At 41.1% G+C, this 26929-nt stretch overlaps 1 protein-coding gene across 2 annotated transcripts; it reads right to left on the reverse strand.

Annotated features, from left to right (window-relative positions):
• Positions 1 to 578: 578 nt before the first annotated feature.
• Positions 579 to 26808, reverse strand: rnf14 (ring finger protein 14). 2 transcript variants are annotated; one of them, XM_085995742.1, is made up of 9 exons: positions 26633 to 26808; positions 25510 to 25775; positions 20405 to 20566; positions 20128 to 20276; positions 18036 to 18554; positions 11227 to 11455; positions 7951 to 8123; positions 6716 to 6846; positions 579 to 4682 (listed from the first exon to the last, which is right to left on the reverse strand). In XM_085995742.1, exons 3-9 carry the CDS (start codon positions 20556 to 20558, stop codon positions 4610 to 4612), a joined length of 1428 nt encoding a protein of 475 aa, XP_085851868.1. In that variant the 5' UTR covers positions 20559 to 20566; positions 25510 to 25775; positions 26633 to 26808; the 3' UTR covers positions 579 to 4609. The 2 variants fall into 2 exon arrangements, with proteins under 2 accessions (XP_085851868.1, XP_085851869.1); XM_085995743.1 differs by lacking the exon at positions 26633 to 26808 and adding an exon at positions 26483 to 26620.
• Positions 26809 to 26929: the final 121 nt, after the last annotated feature.

The raw sequence follows: 26929 nt of genomic DNA on the forward strand, positions 1-26929 counted from the left end.
AGACAGGCCCTGCTACAAGGATAATCCAGTGGGGCCTGATATTAAGGGGGAGCTAGGAGAGGCCAAGTAGGTCTCTGGCATGGAGCACAGCACCTTCACTGGTGGGAGGATGTATTATAAAAGTAGACATTGGAATATATTGTTGAAAAAGGTGACAGGAACTATATAAGATTTTTAATACACTAGTCAATCTCCTTCTGGCATTGCACTCCATGGGGTGTCAAAACCAAGTGTAATCTTCAAGTGAAGCAGTATATAATTGACCCCTGCCACTAGTGGTAGCACTGCAACTACTCCACTGGGTGTGAACAAAGGTGTAATTAGAGTGTGACAAGTTTACATAGGTTGTTTGTTACCATTATAAATGGAGACATAGAAATGTATCATGTAAAATGTTGACAGAAAATGCATGCAGATGCAAGTTTTAAAAATATTATTTATGGATATAGATTAAAGGAAACTTTCCATTTTGAAAACCTTATGAGGAAAACCCCTTTCCTCTTTACTATAATCTAATCTTCTGCCAGCACCATTTCAAGGAAAAATACAAAAACTCTGTGAAATAAAGCTTCAGGCCAATGAGTCCATCAATTGTTTATTCCACAGAATTGTTAACCTTCATCAAATCCTTTTATACAAGAGGAAATTCAATTTTAAACATCTGATTATATAGATTTTCTAGCAGTAAAGTTACTTCACAGCAGTTTAAAAAAATCTTGCTTTACAACAAAAAGCTTAAGGTAATCTTTCCTTGAAGATTGTATTTTTTACAAAAAACACTTCAACCCTGAAATTATGCCCATCTGAATTAACCTATTTATTTTAAACGTATGAGAGCAACATATCCCAGTAACATTTTTCTTGTGAGCTGATCCAATTGTAACCCCAGTCTTGTGTTGTGTAATAGAACATGCCATCTGAAAAGCAGAGCTACATGGGTAAAACTAGCTGTTTTAATGGAAGATATGAAGTGTGTCTGGAATACAACAGGAAAGTTCTTAGTGAATGGTTAGGGGAAAAGTTTATTTAAAAAAAAAAAAACAGGATCTTAGGATTTAAATAACATCCTACATTGAGGATGCCATGTCATTCGCGTGCTTCCATCATTTCAGCAACCATTATACATGGCAGGTGTTGGTTCTTCCTCCTCCCAGTAACTGACTTAATAAACCTGCAGTAATTAGATCACAATTATTAATGCATTGGTGCGATGTCACTGCACATTAACTACAAAGGATGTCTTACCCAATTACACCTGGATGACCTACATTGTAAAACGATGCAATTGTACCAGGGTACATATCTAAGCAGTTACTGGGGTCACTGAATGGAGCAGGGGGGGTGGGGGGGGGAGAAAAGAGAAACAATTCAAAATGTCCAAAAAAGTCAAATACATTTTAGTGCAGTGAGTAACTAACAAGCCCTGGGATGAATCCCTAAAAGCCCAGGTGCATAATTATGCCCTAGGACAACCAGATAGGATTAATAAAACACAGTAAAACTTGCCCATAGTGACTACCTTCAGGATGGACTTCACAGACTTTTTGACAGGAGAATTTTTGATACAGATCCAGAATGATCATTAAATCTCAGTAAAGGTGTTAGAGCGATAGTAGGTGGCTCCATCAATCATAGCCCACATCAGTTAAGAGTTTTCTACAATTTATCATTTTCAAAAAGCATACCAATTTACAAAGTTGTCACAGATATACTTTTCAATGAATTACTCCTAGTAATGAAACTCCAAACAAGAAACAGAATTACTTCAAAAATAATTTGCTAAATAAAAAGGCAACTTGCCGCTCTATAGATATTCCCTTCATAGAAAATCTTAGCATTCATTGTTGAATATTAACTTCTCAAATCCACTGCAGTTGCAGTAAAATATCCACTATACACCACCATTTTGTATGTCACTTCATTGATATGGGACAGTATGCTGTCAAGAACAATAAGTTAAATGAGATTTAAAGCACCCACTTGAAGAATATGCAGTGAAAGAAAACCATTTAAGAGAATTATGTCCAGTAGTCATGTGATTAACTATAAAGATAACTGCAACATTTTTAGCAATGCTCAGAAGATAGGATTACCAGAAGTCACCAAAACATCTTTTTATTCAATTATTTCTTGAAATTCCAAAGAATTTTTGCATGATACTTTAAATATGTCTTACTCTAAGGGAACATGGTGATGTAACAGACTGAGAATGGCTGGACAGTTTAATTGACAGAAATGCCTTTCTTGCACCAGAGTTAATAGATTAGCTTTATGTAATACCAAGGAAACACAACAGAAATGCAGCCGAAACAGCAGTCACCTTGTACACAAATATGCAGCAAATAAAAAGTATTTATAGTATGACCAGCTGATCATTTCAGTCGGATTCACAATTCCAGCAATTTCAATCATTTCTTTTTTTAAAACCAACAATTGTATTGCTCCTTTCCACCACCCAACTGTCCAAGAGAGGGATTAGCAGACTTGCTCCGAGGCCTTTGCTTGACAGGCTTACAGTGCATTGCAGGTTGACAGGACTTGACATATTCTTTCCCTTTATAAAAACCATTCAGTCTACTCAGCACCTAGTCCCCTTCCTTCAACTGACCAACATCCTGCCACGACCATAGTTTCTTACTGACGATAAATGTCTTGAATTAGCACAGTATTGTTTCACTGAAGCTTATGCCAAATGCCTCATCAGAAAGCAAAGAAAACCCAGGAACTTCACAATATCCCTTCAGGATTAAGCAAAGCAAAACCTAATTCACGCAAAAAAGATTAACTTGAGAGAATCTCACAGTTCGATACCTTTCAAAATCTACGATACATCATTACAAAGAATCGTTAGCCTAGGTATCCGTTTTAAAAATTATTTTTCGACTGTTTAAACACCGAGTTGCACTGACATCAGGTGAACTTGCTTGAATGAGACTTAGCCTACCACGAGGATTAATAACCATGTATGAATGGTAATGTGGCGCCTTGGTTCTGTAGATCACTGCTTTATTTTAAGGAAAGCTGTCACTGTGTACTCCAATGTATTGCAAGGTATAAGCCTATGATCCTCCTCAATTAATTTCTAAGTTCTGCTATAAGCGACAATGGAGAGTGGAGGCAAGAGAGAGTGTTTCCCACAGGGAGGAAACTGTTCTTGTGCACCATCTAGTCTATAATGTTCAAACTACAGCTACAATTAATAAGTGGCCTGTGAGCCCTAGCTATCTGGTCCACAAATTCTTGTTCACCATTCCTGAAGTATATGCATCTCCTAGAACACCTTCTCGTGCTGATTCTCCATGTTAGTCCCCATTGCCATGGTGTGGTAGCCAATCACATAACATGAACCTGTTTAAAAGAAATAAAGTAATGTAAGGCGTGCTTTAGTGACTGGCAGGGCTTTGGGGTGAAAAAAGGCTATCAAGATGCATACAGTGACAGATAGCAGGATGAGAGCTTCACATTTTACCCCGCAAAAAGATGCTGAGGCTCTCCAGAAGTAAAATGCACATGAATGACTTACAATGCAGAGGGAAGAATGATTCTCTTTTAATGATTTGCAGGGGGCGGGGGAGAAAGAGAGAAAGCAGAATAAAGAAAGACTAACTGACCAGAGTTCATTTGAGTGCAGCAACTTTTAACTTCAACCTTGAAATGACAGTTGTTTCTTGTTTTAATGTGTAATAAATCATTGCTTTGGGCACTTTTTGGGGCAAGTGAAGGCACCAAACAGCTAAGAGTTGAGAGCTGCTGATGAGTGTTGGCACAAGCATTAGAGGGACTCTGAAGGGCCCCAGGACTGAGGGTGACTGCGCCTTTATTACCACCTAGTACTTTCTTGCATAGTACAAATATACATTTTTATCTGCCTCTTCTCTCTCTTCCACCACACCCATGTTGCTGCAACTAGGATGTAAAAACATCAGGACTGTAATTAAACCCCCTGCCCGTTCCGGTGTCAAAACTGAAAATGCATCAATAAAAGCTCTCACAGTTTGTGCTGTTGCACCAAGTAGGGAAATTCCATTCGCAAACTACTGCATATGTTGGTTTGCAAAGCTCCCTAATTAAGTGGCCCATCAATGTCCTAGCCAATAGATCAAGAGCTGCAGCAAGAGGTCTACAAGCAAGCTGCCAATGTGGGTGTTATGGAAAGACCCAGGATTTGTTGGGGGGGGGGGGGGGGACAATGTTTTTTTTAAATTGGAAAATAAAGATAGCATTGATATTTCTCTATAGCCAAATATTTCTGAAAATGGCTCCCAATGACTAGGGTTCTCAATTTCACTCAGCTACACCAATACTTTCCTCTGAATGCTGTCCAAGTTAAATGAAACATGATCTTCCTCTCAAATTTGTATGCTTCATTTGCTCAAATATCTTTTATGTATATATGCTTGAAAGCCGAAAACAAAAAGCCCTGGAATACTGTATATTCTGAGCCACAGGGTTCATCACGGTCAACAATAAGTGTTAAAATGAATGACCTACACCAGGGGATGCCTCAACTACGATTGATTACACTGAAGATAGTAGCAGCTTGTCAGTTTAAATGGTTAACACATAAGCTTCACATAATGATAAATCATCGGCAACTTCAGAAAACAGCTTAAACAATTCCATCGTCATCTTCATCACTCAGGAAATCGTCTTCCGCTTCAAACTCAATACCTTGGAAAAGCCTACAAAATAAAAAAAAAGTAACATGACAATTAGCCCACCACTGAATCTCTCGAAGCTTGATCCACCTGTGCCATTACTTCATAATTTTAATGTATGTGAACCCACACTGCAGGACATATCAGGACAAGCATTGGCCTCACAACCTTTCTAAAACTCAGGTTAGACTTTCAGGATATATAGAGCAGGACTCAGGCCCCAGATAGATGACTAAGAGTCCGCCATGAAATTAGTTCTGGTAGCTTCAACTCAAGAGGACAATTATTTAAAAACTTGCGTCATTGTATTATCTATTGATTTCCATTGCTCAAAGAAAATGTTATGTCTGGAGCGCTTTCTCTAGTGAGGAAAATGTATATAGGACATGGGAAATGTTTTGACACGTCTGTAGGAAGCAAGCAGTGCCTGGTTTCTGGGAAATTACATCCAATCAAAACACACAGACACTATCATCTCCAAACACCTCTCTGAAGAATGTTTTCATAATTCTTTTCAGCAGATGTTGTTCATCATCCACCTCACTATATACTCATAAAAATATAATTTAGGACCAACACATTCTGACAAAAATCCCCAAAAACTCATCAATAAACTCACCCATTTATCTTTCTATAGCAAAAGAAACTATCATCCCCTCTTCTTGGTGGCTTTGCCTTGCCTACTACTGTTTCCAGATCTTCAGTCTTTCATTTAGCTTTGGCCCCTGACATTTCTTGGCCTTCTACGTACACATCATAATGCAGGACTCGGCAGAGTCAGTGAGCAACCTCACTGCTCCTCATTCTCATCTATGCATGCGCAATTTGTGAATCCCTCCTCTCCATTGCACATGAAGAATTAGTCAACACTCCATACATGCAGGAAAATTCGATAAGACTATTATCACTGAGCACACCACAGGACAATGATGCATAAACATTTTCAATTTGTGATAAATTTACCACTGCTTTCACAACTAAAGGCTGTTTTAAGTGTTACTGTTTAAATTACTGGGAACTTTGCTTTCAACAAAAAAGCTTGAGCCAGCATTTGAAGTTTTTATCCTTATTTCCAAGAAATTATGGCTTCTCTACAGCATTCTGTCACCTCTCCTATCCTATCCCTCTCGCAAAGTGTCAGTGAGCACTCCGCTTCTCCTTTGTGAAATGCCATGGGACGTTCTTCTACATTAAAAGGTGCTGTATCAATGCAAGTTGTTGATGCTGCCCCTATCCTTCATGGGAGGCTTTCGCCATGATCGCTTGGCCACCGTCCTGGTTGCTCTATTTCTAGCTGATCGGCTGCCACAAAATCTCTCTCGTTCTGCTTGGCTGCTCTGTATACACAGCTTCCTATCCACCAATACTATTAGAGCCAGTTTCCAAATGCCTCATGTTATCAAATCCCAGGCTCAAAGACATTCCAACTCTAGACCACTATCTGTGCTCGTAGATCCAAGCCCCTTGAAGTCCTCGCAAGTCTCCTCGCCTTTCTTCCAACCCCTCCACCTTCGAATCATTCTACTCCCTACCCATCCAAGTGCTTCCAAATACATTCCCCTTCCACTGCAATAGCATATCCCTCCACTTACCATGAGCAATGTCACAGGAATTCCACACTATAATACATTATACGTCACATGGCATAATAATGGCCATTATAAATCAGCACACCCTCCAACTCAAGGAGCAACACCACGGAACATTTGCTGGTTTTTTTTTTTTTAAATTCTTGTTATAATGCAGCTTGAACCTATTTACTTACTAAGCATTGTGACAAATATAACGAGTAAATAAATAATAGGTTGATGTAGGTTCAAGCTGCATTACAGTGAGGAATTTAATTAAAACATAACAGCACATCTTCTGCAGATTTACAAGACTTGCTGCGCTTTGCATCATTTTATGATCAAGAAAAATCTGCACCGTCTAAACAAACACAGTTGCTGGTCAATACCACAGCAGCAAACTACCAGAATAAGATAAACATGAAAGCCTTATGAGCAATCTAACGTTTAAGAATACCTCAAGATAAAGCTATTAAAAAAGAAACTCACTCATTGAAGCATGGTGATGAGGAATCGCTGAAGTGTCCATATGGATTTACTCTCGACAGCGGGCATATGCAAAGCCAACAGAAGTATTGCTTACAGCTAGTGCAAGTCATCTTATTGCATCCATTCGCCTTCTGGAAAGGAACATGAATAACATTTTACTGCAGCGACCCAATGACAAAGCATTCCATTACAAGCTAAAAAAAATTCTACATTGGTATCGATGATTCCTTGACTGAGTTTTGAATTTCAGGCAAACATTTGGTAGTTGGTAAGGGCTGTGGTAGCAGGGTCGAATGTCATGAAGCTCTAACAATATTTGAAGTTTATAGAAGTCAGGCTGCTATAAAACATGCATTCTGTGTATAAGAACTTGCATTAATAAAGCGACCCAGGGCGCCCCCAAGCACTTTCCAGCCAATGAAGTACTTTTGAAGTGGTCACTGTTGCAATGCAGGAAATTTTGTTCCTTCATGGAGTACTAACAAATGGTGCAATGCAGGCTTCATCAGCCGCCAGGTTCCCGATCTCAACTTTGTCACTGCACAGTAATGATGAGTACAGTCCAGGCATTTCCCTATAGGGATGGAAGAAAAAGGTATCCCTGGGCTACTCCCACATACTTTCTAGTAGCTGATTCACGGCTGTCTTGATACCAAAGCATAAATATCATGCTTACAGGGACATAAATGTGAACATATCTGTCCCTGGAGATTTCTGAAAATGCATTCCTAACAATTACCAAAAAATATTCAGCTTAAATAGTAAAAAAAAAATCAGGCATAAAATTTAATTTGTCCATTTTGCTCGATTTCTTTTTGCATTTTTTCATTTAAATTCAAAACAAATAGTTCCTCTCAAGAGGCATGATCAAAGGAAAATACATAACCGTACTTTAAAGAAAAAATAATCACTAGATCTGGCTAGGCATTCAAACCAACGACAATGGAAATATACTCATGATATGGCAAATGAAAATGAAAATAGTGAATTCCATGAACTAGGGACCTGGCAATATATGAACCATACATAAAAAACATCCAAAACTATTGCAAAATTCATCAACTTACCAGTGCTTCATAAGACTAGGATTGGTTTAAATTTCTGACAAAATGTTTTTAAAATTCAAAAGAACAAACAGAAGTTCATAAAAGAGACAAAGTTCAGTGACATAACTATCTCCTTATGTTACAAGATGATTTTAAATTCAGTGTGCGCCTTTAGGCTGATCAACCAACCTGTATGTTTGTGCCACAGCGGGGACATGGCTTGGAGTTCTTATCGAGCCATTCCTGGCTGCACAACTCCTCCACTGCTTTCTGAATCACTCGGCGGCCATAAGTCTTTTCCAAAAGCTTTTTGCCAGATTCATCGGTCGCCAAATACTCATCACGCAGCTCAGAAAGTTTCTCTGGTAAAATAAACACCCAAGAAAGACTGAGAAATAAAGTAACTAGCTAGCTCATGAATAACATATTTCTTTCCTCGCACTTCTTGCTCGGCCAACAAAAGTCCATGTGTGAATGACAGTGGGACTCAAATTCTAGATTGTCCTAGCCGATAGCCTATTGCTCCAGGATTCCAGTTACCAGAATGAACATTATGTAGAAAACCAGCAATGTGTCCACTTAAAATGACGCAAAACACACAATTAACTCTAGTCAAACCAACCTTATCCCATTCTCCTCCCATTACCTAGTGTCTTGCACTGTGCTCTTCTAACAGATTCTAACCCACTAAATTGCATGTCTTATGAACAACTCTCTTCCATGTCCTAAACATCTTTTAAGTTTGTAAGTGAATCATTCTGATCTAATGTGCTTTGGTGAAACCAAGGCTCTTTAACCAATATAGTTTGACTGAATAAAACTTGAATTAAGAACATCTCCAAAAATCAATCCCAACTTGAAATACTTAACAGTTTATATATTAGGTAACTATCAATATTTCATATCTAGTTCTATATTACTGTACATTCTACAGATGAAGACATACATGACTGAAGTTGATCATATAAGTTGCTACCTTCCAACTACATCTAATTTGCACAACAGTAATCCTAACAGATAAAGGGGGCAGGATTGTTTCTGCCTTCTAATCCCTTGTTTTAAACTATTGATCACAAAAAGAATCATTTTGTATGCATCAAAATTCATTCATCTTTATACAGCTAAATACTTTAGTACCGCATTTTCTGGAGCTTGTGGAAATCATTTAGAGCAAGTTATTAGCAAGTTTTGAATTTGTCAACTATAATTTATTTAAAATCTTACAACTGCACATACTTCCTGTCTGCACCACTTAACTTCCTTCTTCTGTCAACTTTTCCCCATTATAATTTCTTATGTCCACATTTAATATGGGTTTTGCCTATGTAAACTTGTCACACTACAATCTGGCCACTGGCTCACTTATGCACAGTCTGAACATTTTCAGAGACCTTTGTACATTTCCAGCAAGTCCAACTTACCATCTTGTTTTCAATGGTGAGATTTTCCTCTTATTTTAGCTTTCTATGCCATTTTTTAAAAAACAACTTTAATTTAAAATTTGCTTTTTTTTTTAGTTTCTTTCTTCCATAAAATAAATTGGCTTCCTGTCTGCGCCTAATGGCCTTCACCCATTCCTGGGTGCTTCTAGGCTGCTGTTTTGTGATTTTATTTTTAATTTAATATATAATGAAATAACACACGCTGCCTCCCAACATGTAACTAATAGCACCTCAATATCTCGGTCAGATGTGCAGTGGCTCAACTCCCAGTGTGCACAATGGACAGTAGGTCTAACTACCCTGTCCCCTGGTTTGTGTTTTTTGCCACAATAGTCCTTGCCCTGCTGACTGAAGCCTTCACTCCCCTCCCCTCCCGTTGGGGTAGTTTTGGCCCGAGTCCGTGGGGCGCTTAAGCTCTGCTAGCCCGATGCAGCCGCAAGCCACTATCTGAAGCCCTTGCCCCCACCACTTGTTGCAGGATGTGGGATTGTAGCGTTTAGAGATCCAGCTGTTGATCCAATTGATTTTCCTACTGCTCCTGCTTTTACTGCACTAGAAGTAGATTGGTTGTATAGCAAACAAAAATAATTGTCCAGTGCAAATCGAATTTCCATGATCTTTTGCACTGGTTTAAAAAACATCGCGCTGGAAGCTGGTCCCAGCCACAAAACTGGCCATGTTGCCAGATCGAATTAATCAGCTTGGAGAGTTTATGCTAATTACACCCTTTGAGAAGGCTCTTCAAATTAAGCTGGGGGGGTTTTATTTGGTGCAAGGGCACTAATAGGCACCTCTTAAAAGTTTATTAAAAAATATTTAATTTACTAAGAAACTGACTAGTGTACACCAATGATTCTGTATAGTTTTTAAAGTCATTTTCAGTTATTTAAATTGGGTTACTCACAGGTGGTGCACTGGACATGCTTATTAAAAATGCTTATTTTTGTTATAAACCCATTTTCATCTGTATTAAAAAAAATTTGCACCAGATTACCACTCTTAAATATATCAAGGAATATTTTTGCACTGGTTCATGTAAAATCTTCCATGTGATTGTGCAAATGAGTTTAAACGGAAACTTGAACCAGAACTTCAGTTCGGAAAACTAGCGCAATTTGCGCCCGGATTGCTGATTGTGCCTAAAACAAAAACTCTACCAAACATCTATATTGTCAGTAGATATATGTTTAGGGATAAAAGTGTTTGCCATAGCTTGGGCTATAAATGAAAGGCGCTATATAAATTCAAGTTCATCTTCTCTTTCACACTTCCTGTCTGCACCCTTGACTTGTGTGTCAACTATTTCTCCATTATAAATTCCTATAATCTAAATTTATAACTGGTTTGCTGATATAAATTCTTCACGCTGTAATTACAGAATCTGGCCACTGAAGGGCTTTGTGTAAACATCTCGATTCTTCTGAAAAATTTCAGAGCCTCCACCCACCATCTTGTTTTCTCTTCAGGTACATTTCAGGTTTTAGCTTTCTCGTCGTAATTTGTGTGTAGGTTTTATATAGTGGAATGGGGAATCTCTCCTGTCTGTACTTTATCCTGCACCAAGCCCAACTCATCCATCACCATTGTCGTTGTTGACCTACGATTCCTCAACGCCTCAGATTTAAAATTCTCATCCTCATTTATAAATCCCTTCATGGCCTCACTTCCACCGCCCTCTCCCCTCCCAATCCCTGTAACCTCTTTCACCCTCTACAACCAGCACCCCCCTGCTGAACTTTCCCTTCCTCTAAGGGAAAAGTAAAGGGGCAGTAGGAGCAGGGGAAACACAATTTAATTTTTTTTTTTTTTTTTTATAAAAGAGAAAGTTATGGGGATACAGACAGGAAAGTACCCCCTATTCCCCATCAACCAATATACACTTCAAAGTATCAGTCACCATCTGCCCAATAAAACATTTCCAAATCAGTGCCCATTTGTATATTTTAATCTAACAGGACAGAGACCGGCTTAAGTGCAAGATAACTATTCTTTAAAAAGTCAAGTGAAAACATGTTCTTCTTACCTGCTTTTAATCTACACGGGGAAATTCCATGATAAGCCATTTCACATAGTGCACAAAAGGCATAACGACATCCTGGACAGACACCCATGGTGTTCCCAGGCTCAAGCACCACCACTGACTTGCAAATGGTACGAGGGCAATACACTACATCTGTCATTAGATCCAATGTAGACTGAAGGAGAAGGCGGTCATACCGTGCAAACATCTCCTCCTCGACAAGCTCTTTGACCTATAAAGACGCAATACTTTCAAACTCTAAATTTGGACTCCAGAAATTCAAGAGAATCTGACGTACAAGTTACATCTTCATTCATGTTTTTGTATCTTCTCAACAGATGTGACTTCTAAAATGGACATTAAGATGTAACAGTTTCTTCGATAATGCGATTCCTTCAGATTACTTAGTAGAATGTTTAGTAAATTAGCCATAGATGAAATTTGGAATGAATTAACCTGCACTTCAAAATACATGCATTGGCAGTCGAATTGCTAACATTACAATTCTATCGAAACAATTAGCCTGAATATAGAATTTCCAGCAAAGTAGCACGGTTTCAGTGTGGGCAGAAGAGAACATTTCTTTCTCTATCCGTAGCCTGACCTGGTTCTTCAGCCAGGACTTGGGAGTGGCAACAAATGTAATAAAAGGCAAGTACCAATTAGATTAACAGGACAATCAGATTTGAATTTGAATTTTGTCCCTAAGCAAAGCCATAGATCAACTGGCCATGCGCTCAGCCCGAGTGGTTCCTAGCCCACCTATCTGCTTCTTGAGTTATCCAGCCCAGTGCCCGACAGCTCACCTGCTTGGTCATCCAGCCTAAGTGCTCCCTAGCTCACCTGCCCAGAGTACACACCGAACTGCCTGCTTGGCCAAGCTCAGTTGGAGATAATTTTCAATCCAAACTTTCCATGATTTAATGTCAGTCAGCACAGAGTCATGAGTTTGAGGGACGTTGTGGAGAAGTAGAGCTGGGTGTCATCGGCAGAGATATCGAAGCTAATCCAATAGCAGAGAATAAAGTCACCGAAGGTAGCATGTAGATGAAGAAAGGAGGGAAGAGGAGGGGGCCAAGGACTGATCCTTTCCGAACACTGGAGGTGACCATGCAGGGGCGGGAAGATAAACTTTGCTGGAAATGCACTGACTGTATTAGGGCAGGTGGGAGTCGAACCACACAAGAGCAGTCCAACAGAGCTGGACAAAAGAGAAAAGGCGAGAGGAGGATGATTTGGTCGACCATGCCAAATGCTGCACAGAGGTCAAGAGGACAACAGGGATAATGTACTGTGTCACAGTTATAGAGGATGTCATTTGTGACTTGGCCAGAGTAGATTTAGTGCTGTGAGGAGGGCAAAAGCCAAACTGAAGAGATTTGAACAGGGAGTTTTGAGAGATGTGCAGTGTGCTGGGAAGTGAAAATATATTTAAGTAACTTGGAGAGAAATGGGAAGTTACAGATGGAGAGGATGCATAGTAACCAAAATTGTTTTCTCAGCAATGTTACTTCATAAAAAGGTTGAAATGTTCATACTTCACCTTGCTTTGATTTGGTTATGCCAAAAAAGCAAATTACAATTAATTTTACCGTTGTCAGTGCATGTCTATCACTGGCTTGGATTGGGGGGGGGGGGGGGGGGGGGGGGGGAGAAGAGGATAATGGGACTTAGAACATGAAGTCCTAGCATACTCTGTAAATTGTAAAAAGTAAAAAAAATCCTAGGATGTATTCTGGGGGTTGTAGCATGCTAACCTGTTGACTTTCAACTGATTGCGATATCTTTGGGAAATCCATGAACTCATTTTAAACACAAATAAAAATACTGTATAGGTTTCTGGTTTTAAATTTGGTAATTACAAACAATTTTTCCTGGACTAAATGTCTCACTTTGGGAAGAAAGCAAAATGGCAAACAAAATCATCAAAAAAATATTTTGAGTAATCTGATTGGTTTCTCGTCTTTTCTTTTATTGGAAAATATTACTGATGGCCAATATACTTAATTATCCATTTTCAGTGATTCCTCATTGGTTGTTTTTTTTTTAAACCCGATTTCCATGTTTGATTTATATGTTCCCTAACTCTTCAGTTGTCATTTGAAGCTGTGAGAGGCCAGTAGAGTGTGAGCGCAGAGAGAGGTGTGGAGTTTAGCCTTGGAGTGTCAAACAATTTTTTTTCTTCTTTATCCTAAAATCAATACAGGAAACTTTTTTTTATCCGGCACAGACGGGACCGACGTGGTGCCGGTTCATCAAAAATTCTGGATAACCGAACGCTATAGTAAAAGATAGGAAGAGCTGACAGCTCCGTTTAAAGCAACAAACCCTGTTGCTTAGCAACAACTGTAGAACAATGAACACAAGTTTCAAGCGTCTCTGTAGCTTAGCAACAGCTGCAACCACACCCTTGCACAGCACAGATGGAAGGCGGCAAATACCAATATGAAGTAAAACCTACTCCTGAATTTTGCCGGTTAACTGAGATTTCCGGTTATTTAGGTGCCGGTAAATCTAAAGTTTCCTGTACTTGCACGAGGTGAATAAGAGGAGTTTTGATTGCTTATATTTTGGTGGTAGTGGCCAACACTACACACTTTCCCTAAGTTAGATACAAAGGGATGGCAGTGCAGGATACCCTTCTGATTGTAGGGCAGTCTGTGGACCATTATGGATACTTGGTATATCCAGGGGCAGCACGTTTGCATTAATTGTCAGAAACCGAGGGCAAGATTTTCATTGCGCCGTGGAGGCGGGCTTAGAGGCGTGTGGGGGGTTAAATTCCGAAATCGGATGTCCCGCACCCAACCTGCCTCCATGCCAGTTTCAAAGGAGGCAGGCACCCGACCCGCCTCCCCGAGGCGGGAAGGGGATTAGTGCCAATTAACTGCCTGTTAACAGGTAGTTAACAGGCACTTTTTAGCCTAATCCCTATTTTTAATGTTGAAGTGTGGGATTCCCGACTGCTCCAAACCAGGCCAAGTTAGAGGAGGCGGACTGTTGGGATGAAGGGCTTGGAGGGGTCAAGATGTCCGGTGTTCAGGTGAGTGATGGGTGCATGAGTGCAAAGGTAAGTGTGTTTGGTGTGTGTAAAGTGTTTAAAGAAGTTCTACTTCCTTCAGGTCTTGGGAGTCCCTCATCTCACCGGCACAGAAAGCAGAATGGCTGCGAGCTGTCAAAAATTGCAGCATTCAGCTTTCTGTTCCGGGGAGATCTCTAAATCATCCTGAGAGGAAGGAATTAACTTGGGAGTACAGATTGTCAGTGTTTGACAGCTTCAAACAGCTGTGAAACGCTGATATTTCATCTGTCAAAAGGTCTTGACAGATGAAATATTAATCTGTGACATCACCTGTTGCCGGGTGGCCCTTAATTGGCCTGCTGAGCCCGCTCCCCTCCAAGCCACACACCATCCTGACTTGGACTTGTATCACTGTTCCTTCACTGTCGCTGGGCCAAAATTCTGGAACTCCCTTCCCAACAGCATTGTGGGTGTACCTACACCATATGGACTGCAGCGGTTCAAGGCGGCGGCTCACCACCATCTTCTCAAGGGCAATTAGGGATGGGCACTAAATGCAGGCCTAGCCAGCCAGCGACGCGCACATCCCATCAATGAATTTTAAAAAATCAAGTCAAAATCGCGTGGGTTGACTAAAACTCGATGGAGGAGGGACTACAACTCAGAGGAGAGTGGTCCTAAGCAATAGTGCGACACCTTGGAAAAAGTGACTATGCAAGGGGGCGAGAGGCAAATAAACTACAAGAATGAGTGAATGGTAGTAGTGGGAGTACACTATAGTCAGGGTCTTTTTGTCAGTTATGATCAAGAGTCCCAAATGATATGTTGCCTCCTTAGTGGTAGGGTGAAAGATGTCATGGAACAGGTGGAAAACTCTGGAAAGGAAGAGAGAGCAGCCAAAAGTCATGTTCCACAATGGAACCAATGACAAAGTGCATTTGAGATACTGCATAGACAGATCAAGAAGCTAGGCACTAGATTGAATAACAAGATCACAAGGGTGATAATCTCCAGATTGCTTCCTGTGCCACAGACAAGTTAAGGAGAGGAAGATTAGGAAGGTCAAAGCATGGCTGCAGAGCTGGTCCACAAGGGGCAGCTTGAGATTCTCAGGGCATTGGAGAGATTTCTGGAACAAGGGAAGGCTATACTGAAGTCACCCGAAATGAAGTGACACCAAAGAGGGTAAATAGAGTAGTGGGGGGAGGATTTAAACTAATATGGCAGAAAGGTGAGGAATGTCTTAAGTTTGAGACTAGAGAGGGAGAGTGTGATTAATGAGAAGAGGCAAAAAATATTAAAAAATTAAACAAGCAAACCAGGAAAAAGAATGGAGTCAGGATGGAGTTGTAGGTATGTGAATGCGCAGGACTGCTTCCGAGATCAAAATGTTGTTAATCCTCAATGACAGTGGAGCCCAGCACGTTGAGTGCAAAAGACAAAGCTGAAGCGTTTGCAACCAACTTCAGTCAGAAGTGCTGAGTGGATGGTCCATATCGGCCTCCTACTGAGGTCCCCACCACCACAGAAGCCAGTCTTCAGCCAATTCGATTCACTCCACGTGATATCAAGAAACGGCTGAGCGCACTGGGTACAGCAAAGGCTGTGGGCCCTGACAAAATCCCGGCTATCGTGCTGAAGACTTATGCTTCAGAACTAGCCATGACTCTAGCCAAGCTGTTCCAGTACAGCTATAACACTGGCATCTATCCGGCAATGTGGAAAACTGCCCAGGTATGTCCTGTCCACAAAAAGCAGGACAAATCCAGTCCAGCCAATTACCGCCCCATCAGTCTACTCTCAATCATCAGCAAAGTGATGGAAAGTGTCGTCGATAGTGCTATCAAGCAGCACTTACTCACCAATAACCTGCTCACTGATGCCCAGTTTGGGTTCCGCCAGGACCACTCGGCTCCAGACGTCATTACAGCCTTGGTCCAAACATGGACAAAAGAGCTGAATTCCAGGGGTGAGGCGAGAGTGACCGCCCTCGACATCAAGGCAGCATTTGACAGAGTGTGGCATCAAGGAGCCTTAGTAAAACTGAAGTCAATGGGAAACTCTCCACTGGCTGGAGTCATACCGATCACAAATGAAGATGGCTGTTGTGATTGGAGGTCAATCATCATAGCCCCAGGACATCGGTGCAGGAGTTCCTCAGGGCAGTGTCCTCGGCCCAACCATCTTCATCTGCTTCATCAATGACCTTCCCTCCATCAGAAGGTCAGAAGTGGGGATGTTTGCTGATGATTGCAGTGTTCAGTGCCATTTGCAACTCAGCAGATAATGAAGCAGTCCATGCCTGCATGCAACAAGACCTGGACAACATTCAGGCTTGGGCTGGTAAGTGGCAGGTAACATTCGCGCCACACAAGTGCCAGACAATGACTATCTCTAACAAGCGAATGTCTAACCACTGTCCCTTGGCATTCAACAGCATTACCATCGCCGAATCCCCCACCATCAACATCCTGGGGGGGTCACCATTGACCAGAAACTTAACTGGACCAGCCACATAAATACTGTGGCAACAAGAACAGGTCAGAGGCTAGGTATTCTGCGGTGAGTATTCACCTCCTGACTTCCCAAACCTTTCCACCATCTACAAGGCACAAGTAAGGAGTGTGATGGAATATTCTCCACTTGCCTGGATGAGTGCAGCTCCAACAACACTCAAGAAGCTCGACACCATCCAAGACAAAGCGGCCCACTTGATTGACACCCCATCCACCACCTTGAACATTCACTCCCTCCACCACCGGCGTACCATGGCTGCAGTGTGTACCAACTACAAGATGCACTGCAGTAACTCGCCATAGCTTCTTCGGCAGCACCTCCCAAACCCGTGACCTCTACCATCTAGAAAGACAAGGGCAGCAGGCGCATGGGAATACCACCACCTTCAAGTTCCCCTCCAAGTCACATACCATCCTGACTTATAAGTATATCGCCGATCCTTCATCGTCGCTGGGCCAAAATCCTGGAACTCCCTACCTAACAGCACTGTGGGAGTACCTTCACCACACGGACTGCAGCGGTTCAAGGCGGCGGCTCACCACCACCTTCTCAAGGGCAACTAGGGATGGGCAATAAATGTTGGCCTTGCCAGCGACGCCCACATCCCAGGAACGAATAAAAATTTAATCCAACAAGGAAAGAAATGTTGCTTGATTTCATTCTGGGAAATGAAGATCTCCGGAGCATCCCCCTACCAGCCACCCAATGCCAGTATACCCAGGACTTTCCACACCCAGTACCTTTCCAATATTCTTTCCCCACAATGTGTCATACCCCTGCCCTGTGCTTCAAATTCTGAGGTGCCCAACCATTGCACCCATATCCCAGAAACTGAAGATTGGCTGTTTTCATAACCCTCGGTAGTTTTGCATTGAAAGTTTACTAACCCATTTTTCTCACATTCAACTGAGATGTTCAGTTGTGATTTGTAGCTAACTTCTGAAGACAGAATTTTAGCCAATCAAGTGCGAGTGCAACACAGACTTTACAGATCTGAAGTGATAGCGGAGATGTTATAGATGAAGTGTGATGGCTGAAGTGCAACAGATAGAAAATGTGTGCACGTGAAGGATAGACACACATGCATTCTGAACTTCGTAATGGGTTGGGGTCACTCAGTTTCTGGCTCATTTTTATGCTAACTCCTGAGTTAAGATGCTGACAACCAGACCACTTCCATGCTGCTACTGTGTAATAGCATTCACAGTGAAGAAATAAACTAAAGTAATTAATGAACAGGCAATTATATAGATTAATATTCAAAAGACCTTACTTGAGCAGGTGTGGCAATAGAAGTACACTTTGGCTCCGGACAGTTAAGGCACTGAACATTCCCATCGCGGATCTGAATCTCAAAATATTCTTTCAAACAAGCCTTGCAGTACACATGTTTACACTCCTTAAAGTGCATGCAGTCAATGCCCAGCTTTTCGGAAAAGCATACACTACAGCTGAACACCTTGCTATTAAAGGTTTTCTGCTGCTGACTCTGATCAAAGTCCAAGATTTCAGGCAAAATACTAGCCCATGACTCCACATCCTGGATAGCCCTTGGGTCAAGAGGAAACTCTTCTTTCAAGTTCTCGGTTTTGTCCTGCGATCCAAATTCTTTTTTCTTATTAGAGAAAATGCAGTCAGATTTCCCTTTAATGTTTCTTTGGATTTCTAATGGAGACTCAATTAGTAAAACAGAAAGTGTCTCTTCTTTTAAGAATTGCATCCATGAAAATAGCACTACACAACTGCCATTGTCTTTCCAAATTCTATCCAGGCAAGCACAAAGTGCAGAGAGCTGTTGGGAGACAAGCAAGCAATTTATCAAACAACGTAGGGAATAAAGTATAGAATTAACATCAGAATTATAACAGGGCACATGCAAATTTCTCCCTGCGTAGATCCTAAAATACTACAAGGAAAAAGGATGCACCTTGGTGGATTCCAAAGAAGATACTCTTGTGAATTATAAATCCGTTTAGGGGTTCTGCAGATTACATAGAAATTGCAACATGGAAACAGGCTGTTTGGCCAATCTGTCCATGTTGCTATTTATCCTCTACATGAGCAGTAGTTCTAATCTCACAGGCCCAGCCTGTTCCCTTTCCTTCAACCAACTAATTAACCTATTCTTAAATGCTGTTATGGTCTTTGCTTTAATCACAAACTTCTGTAGTGCATTACAGTTCTCTGCGTAAAAAGGTTTCTCCTGCTCAGTCGTAAATCTCTCATTTAATAAGAGCCAGTTGATAAGGCGGTTAGGAAAGCACTTGGTTTTGTAAATAGGGGCAATGGATTAAAAAAAAACAAGGAAGTCCTGCTAAATCTTTACAAATCTCTGGTTAGGCCTCAGCTGGAGTATTGTGTACAATTCTGGGCACCACACTTTAGGAAGGACGTCGATTGGTATCATCCTCTGTTTGCCACACCCCCACGTTTGGTGTCATTGGCAAATTTAGAAATTCTACTTAAAGTTACTGATAGAGCTCTTCTATTAATCTTATTAAATTTGAGAGATCTATTTGCAGGAGATCTTTTTATGTTGCATCCCTCCCTAACCCACATAAATGGAATGTTTCAGTTATGTCATGGATCAATTCTCAGGCACACAGATTACATCATCTGTTCATTTTATAATCTCATGCAGTGGAATGGTTCATACCAAAACAGCATGACCAGCATAATGTTGGTGGTAAATTCTGAAAGGAAACTCCAGCATTTTTGCCCGAGACCTAAAAGAACGTTTGGGGAATTTTTAACCTAAAATGTTGGGGGGAAAAAACATTGACTGTCGAAAGATTCTTCCAAAAAAGCATTTTCCAGCATGCTTAACAAGTTAATGTGAATGTGCTTAGTGTAATTATCAATAGCTAAGTCACAGTCTGATTACTTATAAATTAGTTACACATAGAGAATGGAAGGGGAAATAGAAAAATAAGAATTTTCTACTTAAAAGCACTGGTGACTTTTACCTCACACTTCAAATAGCAGGGGAATGCAGTTGAACTTTAGTAAAGGAGGATATATGGCAGCCATCACGGTGAATCTCTCCACAAAAGAAAATGAGTGATGATATTTAAATTACACTACTTGCCATAGCATTTTCACGTTTATCACTGGCATTTAATTTAAAAAGTAATGAAAACACATTTTAGTAATCCCAGAAGATCAAGGTTCTTTGTAACCAAATAAAATGGCAAATTGACATATCAGTGAAAATTTAATTTAATTTCCACTTTTATTACCCCACACAAGTGTTGGAATACACTGTGTTGTTTTCGGAGTTGCTGTTTTAACTGTGTAATTCCACAAACTCTTGTCCTTTCCCCTTAAATATTCTATATTATTAAAAACAAGAATGAGCCGCAAACCTGAGCTCGGAAAAGCCACTTGCAGCTCAGGGTATATTTAGGAGCTGAACACGATGGATAATCTGGTGGAAGTTCAAAGTTCAACACAAGAGGAGGCAGGAAAGAAACTATGTATTCAATCGGTTCTTTTTTATTCTGCTTTTCATCACCTGAATCAAGAAAAACAATTGTTATTTTGAGGATGACTTCTGGTGGTAATCTTGCTAATCCATTCTGTACTTCAAACCTTACAATTACAGATAGACATTTAAAACATTAACACATTAGTTCAACTTACCACAAACAAATATTCTGAAGTTTGGTGGCAGCTCCAAACAAATGCTAATTTCTCCACCCTGAGCAGATTCTGCACGTTTAAATTCATCCTCCTCATAAATACTGGCAAGAGCCAGCAGCTCATCCTCTTGCTCTTCTTTATCCCTGGAGGACATCTAGATTCCTGGGAATTAAACAAGTTTTTAAAAAGTGTCGTCTGGTGCCAAATAGCTCCTTATGAGTTGCAAGTGGCTACCTTAAGATCAGGTTTTCAACCCATTCTCACTTTTAGTTCAAATGGAATTTTTAACTGAAAGGATAAAGAGGTTCTGGTGGGAGAGTTAAAAGGAAACTCCCCAGGAAACGCATCAAGCACACTAACACTTGTGTGGGAAAACAGCGCAAGTGAAAGCCCCTTTTAGTGAAGTGACATCACAATGATCAAATTTGTTGCCCCTCCCCCCAAAAAAGGTTTTTGCAATTATCTGCTATACTTTAAAAGAGTTTTTTTTTTTTTTTTTTTAGTAAGGACCACAATTTCTTAAGACAAGTCAACCCAGATGGTACAGTTAGCTTCCTGGTCTTTTGATGCTGCAAAAAAAACTCAAGTACTATGATAACCATAGGGCAGGGGTTCCCAAACTGTGGCACACGAGACATCTCTGGGGTACGCGGGAGAAATTGTCTAATGGCGGATTTTATTAATTTGTTTATTTATTGCATTTTTATAATAGGCTACTGAGACGAAGCTTTAAAACTCTGTGGGAATTTGTTACATAAAGTAATTAATTTATTCAAGATGTACCAATAAGAACACAGATACGGTAACGTACAGCGACCTCACCGCCAATCACCGTACACTACAATGTGGCTTCAGTTGCCCAACAATCGTCCAGTCTAAAACGATAGCAAAATACTGCGGATGTTGGAAATCCGAAATAACAACAGAAAATGCTGGAAAAACTCAGCAGGTCAGGCAACATCCGTGGACAGAAATTTGAGTTGACGTTTCGGGTCGAACCCTTCTTCAAAACGGGAAAGAAAAGATAGATCGGAGGCAGGGCTACGATCAGACAAAAGAATAAAAGAAACAAAAGAAGTAAAAAAGAGACAATAAAAGGTATTAGAAGCTAGACGAGATGGTAATAGGCTGAGATTACGTGTAGAGTGTACTGGCAGGGCAAGAGATAGCTGCCAGGTGTGAGAGAGAAACAAAAGGAAAGGGGGGGGGGGGAAAGGAGTGGAAAAATTACAAGAAAAAATGAAATAGGGGCCGAGGTTATGATCTGAAATTGTTGAACTCGATATTGAGTCCGGAAGGCTGCAGAATGCCTAATCGGAAGATGAGGTGCTGTTCCTCGAGTTGATGTTGAGCTTCCGTGGAACAATACAAGAGGCCAAGGACGGTGAGGTCCGAGTGGGAATGGAGAGGTGAATTAAAATGACAGGCGACCGGAAGCTCGGGGTCACCCTTACGGACTGAACGGAGGTGTTCCGCAAAGCGGTCACCCAATCTGCATTTGGTCTCCCCAATGTAGAGGAGACCGCATCGTGAGCAGCGAATACAGTATACTAGATTGCGAGAAGTACAAGTAAATCGCTGTTTCACCTGGAAGGGGTGTTTGGGGCCCTGGACAGTGGGAAGGGGGGAGGTATAGGGGCAGGTGTTACATCTCCTCCGCTTGCACGGGAAGGTGCCAGGCAAAGGGGAAGAGCTGTTTGGGGTGATAGAGGAGTGGACTAGGGTGTCTCGGAGGGAGCGGTCCCTGCGGAATGCTGAAAGGAGAGGGGAGGGGAAGATACATTTGGTGGTGGAATCACTTTGGAGGTAGCGGAAATGCCGGAGGATGATCCGTTGAATGTGGAGGCTGGTGGGGTGAAAGGTGAGGACAAGGGGAACCCTATCGTGGTTCTGGGAGTCTAAAACTTGGATGCTGGTAGGGGTACGAGGGCAGCTGGCAGATCTGGAAGGGGGTACACAATAAGTAAAGTTTGGGAACCTCTGCCATAGGGCATATTATACCAGCTCCTTTGTGATCATCACCTTTATAACACTTTTACCTGGGTCATGATAACTTGAACTTAATGCATCCACTGCTTTGCAGTGAGAATAATCAAAACCTAGAAACCGAAAATCTCTATTACAAAAGCACAAAGAGCTAACAATGAGATTTCATAATCTTCTCAAAACTAATAAAGCTTCACTCTAGTGGCTTAAGACGTTATCAGAACCATGAGTGGCTGACTACCCCAGGGTCATCCGTTATCTTGAGTTGATTCCCAAGATTGAATTCTTACTGCACAAGAAATTGGATTTTCTAAAAAATTTGACATTCTGCACTTTTTTCTTTGAGGGAAAGAGAAGACTGTCAATATTTTTCTTGCAATTCACAGAATCAGCAAATTCTTCCAAATGCATTTCAAACAATTTTCTGCCTAACCACTTTCAAGTACATCAGAATCTCAATAACCACAGAATAAATTTGCCAATAAATATCAAAGCCTGAATTAAGACTTCCACAAAAAGCATATAAAAGGGACAATTTCTAAACAGTTCTGCCACAACTCATTCATTCAGCAAACAATACAAACAAAAATAAGTAAGAAGCAACACTTTTGCTGATTTTGTACTTAACTATTGATCGAATCCTAGATCAGCAATGTTATACATGCAGAGTGAATAGGAATGAGTTTGGCCCATTAGAATTCTATACAATGGGAAGGGAAAGAAACTTCACTATGCAGCAGATTCAGCACACTGCTCCTTAATAGTGTGGACACAGGTTTAAACCCAGCTTTGTTTGCCAGTTATAAGGGTGCTATAGGAAAGGAGATTGGACAATCTCAACTTGGTTCCTAGTGGACGTTGGTAGACAGCACAATAACAAATTGTGGTCAGTTTTAATTGTCTATTTTATCTAGAAAGTCTGACAGGATGGCTGCTATACAAAATAAAATCAGATTGACTTCCTAGGTGAAGTTTTACATTTAGTGTGTAGAGGCATATTTACTGTATTTCTGATATATCTGATCTGAGGTGGCTCCCCGATGGCTCAGTTGAACTATACAGATCATGCACACACATTTTTATCCTCAGTGTCAATTCTGTTAGCCAATCCCAGCCACGGTGCCAGTGAGGTGCTACAATTGTCCTCGACACCCCTGTGGTAGCAAGTGGAATGGAAATACCATTAGCTTGGGTTCCCACTCTTGAACTTTATCCAACAACCCCAACAGGAAGAGCGTGGGCTGACATCAGGTGAGGGCAAGATTGAGCTCATTTTTTATGCCTGCCCACCCCCCTACTCATCCCCACACACAATCCCGCCGACCCTCATTCAAGCCTCACGCATAACTAAATAACAGCCACTTGGACATCACGCCAGAGTTAGACTGGCACACATTCAGATAGACAGAGATTTCTCCCACTGCTGATAGCAAAGTGAGATTTCTCCCACTACTGACACTGATAGCAAGTGAAATAGTGTTCCACTCGACAGCACCGACATTCTTTTCTCTAATAAGCACACATTATAATCAAGTCTAAACCTAATACAGTGGGAAAAATTGGTTCAATTGAATTCTGTGTAATCAGAAAGAAGTTTAATCCACTGTAATTTTATGCTTGAATCAAGCGTACATTTATCTAACAATGTTGCCTGTACTAGTCATTAAGTTATCCAACATGTTAGTGGGTAAAAGGAGCAATTCCCACTGAAACAAAATATCACATTTTTAAGTCCGAAATCTAATAAAGCAGTTTTGTCAGTCAAAATGGTAGATAGGTTTGCCCACGCTGACCAATGCCAGTTTAAACCTATTATAGACGAGAAAGATTAGAGATGATTTTCACTGAATGAGTATGGCTAAGCATTCTAACACGTTGACTAGCATAACAAATTCACACTTGAGGCAGGTTGTTTGCCTGCCTGAATGCAAAGCTGCAAATGTCATAGAAACACTAAGAATGAGATCACAGATGGATTGCAAACTAATTAAATCTATGAATCTGTGTATATTTTTTCCAGAGTAATGCATGTCAAAATAGGTTAATTTTTATTTCAAAAAGAGTAAATATCACTCCCAATAAAGGACACTTGGCAGATCTGCAAATGGTGTAGCAGAATCTGAAAAGTAACAAAGAAAAAGGAGAATAGAAAGATAATAAATGGATTATATACAAAATTGAGATTCTTTTACTACTAGAAGTTCAGTTTGTTGTTTTAGGGCCACCTGTAATTAAAATCTTAAATTTAAAAAAAACCTTCCTTCTGGACTCCTGTATCTACAGGATATGGGCCAGTTTTGGCAGGGGGGGGACCACGGGAAGGGATCGCAAAGTGCTGGAAACACTATATAACTGTGATCACGGACAGGTCATGGGTTTATTGAGAAAGGAAGGTCTCGGGGTCTGGGAGCATTGGGGCCATCTTGGGATCGGGGAGCACAGGATCAACTCGAAAGGGTGTGTGAGCATGGAGAATGGTCCAGCTGGACTGATGAACGAATGAGAGATTTGTGTAGTATCATGTTGCAGAATTCAGGGTTGCTAGGATCTAGCAGTATTTGGGGGTATCATGTAGCAGCCTTGTGAGGGAGGAGGGCCAGGAGAATGTAACCTGAACTGCACCTGGCCTTTTTAGAGCCCATCAGACATCAACCCACACTGCAGCTTCCCCCATCAGCCTACTTTCCCAACTGGTCTATAGTCCCCATTGTGTCACCAGGCACCCCGTCCCCCTATCGCTTTCCTCATAGGCAGCTAGTTCCCGTCTTTATGCTCTGTCTTAAAAGCAAATAGGGCACTATTAGTGAGATTGCTGGCTTCTACAGATTTGAATAAATATAGATTTCCTTAAAAATTACTTCATAAAACTCAAAAAGTGTTTTGATCATATAGTTTTTAAATAGAAGAAAATTCCTTAACCCAAAAGTGCTTCACAACAGAAAGATTTCTTAACCAGATTTTACTTCAATTCTTCAATGCGCTTAACAACCTTTGGTGGCACCTAGGAAGAAAAACACAGGAACTACAGCTGTTGCTCAGCAAAGTGGTGTTAATAGGACTTTTTGCCTGACTGAGCACGTCACAATAGAAAAGATGTTCATATATTAAATGAGGCCTACCTGAAATAAATCTTTGAGAAGTCAATCTTCAGTTCACTTAACAGTCTTTCGGAAAAAGCAAAGAAACCTCACAGGATAAGGGGACCCACACTTCTACTCCTGTTGATGTACTGACTGCGTGCTAGGAAATTTTGCCAGCTGCATTTATATATATTATATACTCAGAATACAGAGATGTGGTTGAAAGCTTTGTGCAACATCTCGGAGGTAAATATTTCCAGTCCAAGCACAGGCTTCTGAGACAGGCTGAAGTCTTGAAGGTAAAACTTTAAAGAAGAAATTAAAAGACACAAAACACAATGCAATGGATAAATTTTATCATTTTACTGTGAAAATATATTAATTTTTTTTTTGGTTAAAAGAATGTTTTGAACATTATTATTTCAGTTACTGAAGAAAAAGAAAGACAGACTTTTTAATGAATATTTTGAGTAATTTGAATGGTTCACTGTTTACACGGCAATTCCCATTATGGATGTTTACAAAGGCTGTTTCATTGCTAAATTATGACATCCAAGTGCAACCAAAACCTGTGACAACCGAAAGTTAAGTTTGCGGGCAGAAAGTGCGCACATACACATACACAAGATCAATAAAGCATATATCGAGCAAGGTCCACATTTAAGGCTTTCGCAAAAAATAACCCAGGGTCTTTTGAATTCAATCCCAAAACACCAACGAAAAGTCCAAGAATGCCATATAATAACAAAATGCGACTTAGCACAAATCAATAGCCCTGCTGTGTCCATGGCAGCACCTCCCCATGATTATAAATAACTCACTATAGCAACACCAGGGGAGATCCGCCAGTACGCAGCGTGCGAATTTGGACAGTTGTTTTCCTCAACACCCAAAAGTCACCGGGGACCAGCTGCTTCTCTGCATGTGCAACATCTTTTCTGTCGGCTGGTCCCCTCCCAATGCACCCGTTTACTTCCAGCTCGGCCTCCCACATGTTGTCAGGTGGACTCACCTGAGGCCAAAATCCAGCCCCCAAACTTAACACCACTCCCGGGTTTTACCAAACACACCGCCGCGCCTCTACTCACACCCGTCTCCGACCAAATTGCTCAACGCTTTATATTCAACGGAAGGACCAGGCGACACCAAATACAACTATTACCGGTAACAGCTGAGTAACGTGCGTGGGCTCTCAAACCTCCGCCAGTTTAACCCCGCCGGCTCAGCCCGCTGGACGCAGGCCGCAGCAAAGCCCCGCTTTCCAATGACATCATCGGAGAAGGCCGTACTACGCAGTACGCAAGAAAGGCAGCGGACGTCACTGAAGTTGGCGAGTCACGGCTCAAACTGCGCAGAAAACCCGAAGAGCCGAGTGCCGAGACGACCTCTCGTTCGGGATAGAGCCAAATCTCGCGATACCGGAGCCGGCCGGCGGCGCACGAGAATCTATCGGAGTGAG

Source organism: Somniosus microcephalus, chromosome 8 (assembly GCF_052327205.1).
Source record: "Somniosus microcephalus isolate GS21.2 chromosome 8, FLI_Smic_1.0, whole genome shotgun sequence".
Classification (NCBI taxonomy): domain Eukaryota; kingdom Metazoa; phylum Chordata; class Chondrichthyes; order Squaliformes; family Somniosidae; genus Somniosus; species Somniosus microcephalus.